This window comes from Macrotis lagotis, chromosome 1, assembly GCF_037893015.1.
Source record: "Macrotis lagotis isolate mMagLag1 chromosome 1, bilby.v1.9.chrom.fasta, whole genome shotgun sequence".
Taxonomy (NCBI): Eukaryota; Metazoa; Chordata; class Mammalia; order Peramelemorphia; family Peramelidae; genus Macrotis; species Macrotis lagotis.
In genome coordinates this window covers 839,461,406-839,465,770 of record NC_133658.1, presented here as the reverse complement: position 1 = coordinate 839,465,770, position 4,365 = coordinate 839,461,406, and the positions used below count along the sequence as shown (strand labels likewise).

The following is a 4,365-nucleotide window of genomic DNA, read 5'->3' as shown; positions in this document are numbered from 1 at the left end:
AGTAAGAGTTCTTAGTTGAGACTTGCAACTTTGAATGGAGAATAATGACTACAAGGAACAGTCTTTCAGTTTTCCTTGAAGTTGTGAGTTAAGTGAACTATGCAAGCCCTTAAATTCTTTTTTTTCCCACTTGACTTTCTAAAAGAATTTAATTCTGAATTTTTCCCTAAAAGCCTTTAATTCCTAGATATTTCTTATAGGTCTGAATCGACTCTATTAATCTTTCAAAAGTGAGGAATTCACCGCAAAAATATCCATTGTTATCTTCTAATGAGTATAAGACCTTTCTGTAGATTATCACTGTTTAAAATTCTCTGTTCCATGCTTTGCTAGTTTCCTGATTCATAAATTAGTCAAATAACTTGGCATCCTCTTTTTTTCAAGAAAAAATATTATACCTTCATACAATAAATTCCAACTTTGCCATGAATCCATGATTCTGTGAAATACTCATCTAGAGTAATGCCATGACCCCTGGTATCTCTAATTGCATCTTTTATTGTTTGATCAGGGATTTTCCATCCTTTAGTCCCAGGGAGACAATAGGCATGCAAATAGATGGTCACTGATGACATCTAATCACTCTACAATTTCTGCTGTACTTCCAATAACCTTCCTAAATTCTCTTGGGACAGAATATTTTGATGATTGCTCTGCGGATTTGTTTGGTCTTTACACTATAGATGATGGGATTCATCACTGGAGGAATGAGTAGATAGACATTGGCTATAAGTGTATGCACATAAGCAGGGGCATGTTTCCCAAATCTGTGCACAAGGGACAGGCTGATCATTGGGATATAGAAAATGGCTACAGCACTGATGTGGGAGATGCAGGTGCTAAAGGCCTTCTTGCGCTCTTCAGGTGATGCAATGCTGAGAATGGAGTGGATGATGAGGACATAGGAGAGTAGGATGAAAACTGAATCTATCCCAGCAGTGGAGATGACAATTGCCAATCCAAATACACTGTTGACTTTAGTGTCTGAACATGATAGCTTCATCACATCAGGGTGGAAACAATATGAATGATGGAGAACATGGCTATGACAGAAAGACAGACGCTTTAGGAGCAGGAGCAAGGGCACCAAAGCTGCTGTGCCTCTGATGACTATCACCATGCCTACCTTAGCAATCCTGGAATTAGTTAAAATAGTAGTATATCTTAGGGGATTACAGATTGCAATGAAGCGGTCAAAGGCCATAGCCAGTAGTACTGAGGACTCCATGAAGGTAAAGCCATGAATGAAGAACATTTGGCCAATACAGGCATCAAAACTGATCTCTCGGGCATCAAACCAGAAGAGGCCCAACATAGTGGTCAAGGTGGACAGAGTGAGGCCCAGGTCAGTGAAAGACAGCATGGAGAGGAAATAGTACATTGGCTCATGAAGGCTTGTCTCTGTGATGATGACAAAGAGGATCATACTGTTTCCAGAGAGCGCAATGCCATAGAGGAAGCAGAAGGGGATAGAGAGCCACACATGAAAGTTTTCCAAACCAGGGATGCCCGTGAGGAAGAAAGATTGAATATGGAAGATGGTGTTGTTGAAGGTTGCCATGTTGAATGGAGGTGACATTAATTATCTTGGTGAAAGAGTCATATCCTGGAATGGAAAAAAATGATTCTTTTACATATTGGTTGTGGCAGTGCCATTGAGAATACCTAACTAACTGGTCCTGTCTACTTCTTTAGGACCAAGGTGAAGTTTTTAAAGCAAATTCTCCATAGCACATAGAGTTTTGACCATAAAGATTTTATGTTTTTCTTAGCTATGATATCTATTTGGGATGAGTTTAGGCAAATTGAACTGAGAAACTGATACATCCTAGGATGATGAACTAATGGTAAAAGTTGGCAAAAATTCATAAAATAGATGTAAAGGGTTGAGAAATTTTTCTACCTACTAGTTATATTGGCCTACAAAGAAAACTGGAATGTTTGGAAACCATACCATCCCCCCTAAAAGAAAATTCTTTCAAGTTGTAAGCAGGTGAAGATACAAAAATGCTCTGAGAACAACCCATTATGAGAACTTAGTTAGAATTATTAGTTCTTAGTGTAGTCTAACTGTCAAGAAGACAGCTTTGTGACCTGGTGTGGCCCAGTCAGGACAGAAACTAGTTAAGAAAGATCTTCGCTAGTCCTCACACCTGAGCATTAGCTTTCTATGGAAACTTCATATATTACATTGGGCAGTATCCTGGAAAAGCAGATGACTGAAGTCAAAATCACCTAAAAAATTTGCAGACTAGGGGAATAAAATTTGTAGTAGTAGTAGTAGTAGTAGTAGTAGTAGTAGTAGTAGTAGTAGTAGTAGTAGTAGTAGCAGCAGCAGAAATAGTAGCAGTAGTAGTAGCAGTAGTAGTAGTAGTAGTAGTAGTAGTAGTAGTAGTAGTAGTGGTGGTGGTGGTAGCAACAGTTGTAATTGTAATAGTAGTAGTAGTTTTAATAATAGTATGGATTTTAAAAAATTTAAAAATGTATAATATGCTTTATGTATACAGATGTTTCAAAAGTCTTAGTGCAGGTTTAAACTACTATGCAAAGGCTTTGGGGATACCTTATATATGTAAAACATCATATATTTTTAAATGTTTTATAGATGTCATTTTGTTATTTCATGATGCTAATAGTTTAAACTTACATTTATCCTTTTGGGACATGCTAAGTTATCTCTCTTAATGCTCACATCAATTTAAATACTACAGGTATTATTATTATTATTCCTATTTTATAACTGAATAAATTGAAGTTAGGTAACAATTCAGGGTCACCAGAATAATAAATGTTTCGGGGATTTATACCTAGTTTCCCTGACCTCAAGTCTTGAAAGTCATGACTCTTTTTTTAAAAAGTAAAATCTGAGGATCTGCATAAGATGTAAGAAAGCATGTCAGTTTCCTGTCTGAGGTACAATTACTAATATGCTATCTGTATTAGATTGTAGAGGCAACTCCAAATTGCCTAAGCTCCCAATGCCCTAGGTGGGCATTAATATGTATGATACAACTAAAATGGGGCATCATCTTAAAGAGAAATAAAGTAATATTATTAATATCTAGGTAAATCCAAAATATTGCCAGAGAAGATATTACAATGACCTTAAAATAATTCTCTGCCATTCCTAATTCCTCTTCCTAATTTGCCAGATGATCAAGAAATGCTTTCTTACATCTTCTGCAGATTCTCAATTTCATTCCTAAACCCAGACTTTACTTAAAAAATAAAGAATCATAACTTTCAAGACTTGAGGCTTTCACATTTTTATGGTATTATAAGTAAATCCCATGATGCAAACATATCTCACTACTCTGTCACCCTTTCAATGACCTTAATTCTTTTGATCCAATAATGGAGTATCTAGCCAGGAAGTCATTTCATGTTTGCATGTTCAAACACCTCACTTCTCAGAGAATTTCTAGCATTAAAAACATCTATATCTGCCTCTCTCCTGGATAATAAATAGAAAGATAGACAACAAATTCCCTGCATTCAATAAGTTTACATGTTAGTATGAAGAAAAGGAAACAGAAACAAAAAATTCTGACTTCCAATGAAATTAAGATAATAGAAAATGAACAGTCCAGGCAAAGAGAAATTTGGTGACTTTTCCCTGTGTATCTGCTATTCCCATTTCATTTTTTGAGGGAGGCTTCTTTTTGTCTTTTACAGAGTTCATGAAGAGCCTTTCCATGGGTGATCAATATTTCTAGATTGCTGTTTGAGAAACAGTAATAAGGTATCTCTACAAAGGACAGTTATTCTAGTCTTTGACTATGCTAACCTCCCTTCTTCTCAGCTTTGGCAGCTCTTCTCCTGGATGATTAGGATTTGTTTTGTCTTGTCAATTTCATTTCATACTGGATTACTCTTGTTCTGCTTAAAAATTCTTTACAATGCTTTCTTTCTACTTCATTGATAATTTCCTGTACCCCACATAGAGCAATTTTATATTTTTCCAGTTGCCTTTGGGTCAACTACCCTGCAACTTTTCTTTTAAGTTTGCTGACATTCTCGATTCTGAGATGCAATACAATAGAGTATATTATAAAGTCAGAATTGAATTTAGATTCTAGTTTCAATTGTTCATAGTCATATGATCCAGATGAGTTTCTTTATCTGCAAAATTGGGAAATAATAACTAAATAACTTATTTCAGAGGATTATCATGAAGAAAGACAGAAGTGCTAAAAAATTGGATATATTATGATTGCTATGTCTTTCTTTCCAAGTGATTGATAGTGAAATATCAGATCTCCTCTTTATGATAATATGAAAAGGAATTTAGTAAATATCTGGAGTAAGATTCAGTTTGCTTTAACAGTTTGTTTTACTGATGCTAGATTTTATATCATTGAATTA

The 4,365-nt window shown here is 35.4% G+C and overlaps 1 protein-coding gene across 1 annotated transcript; it reads right to left on the bottom strand.

Moving 5' to 3' along the window:
• Positions 1-616: 616 nt before the first annotated feature.
• On the bottom strand, positions 617-1,561 carry LOC141489165 (olfactory receptor OR51C1-like). Its single transcript, XM_074189942.1, has one exon. It carries the CDS (start codon positions 1,559-1,561, stop codon positions 617-619), a length of 945 nt encoding a protein of 314 aa, XP_074046043.1.
• Between the last annotated feature and the right edge of the window lie 2,804 nt (positions 1,562-4,365).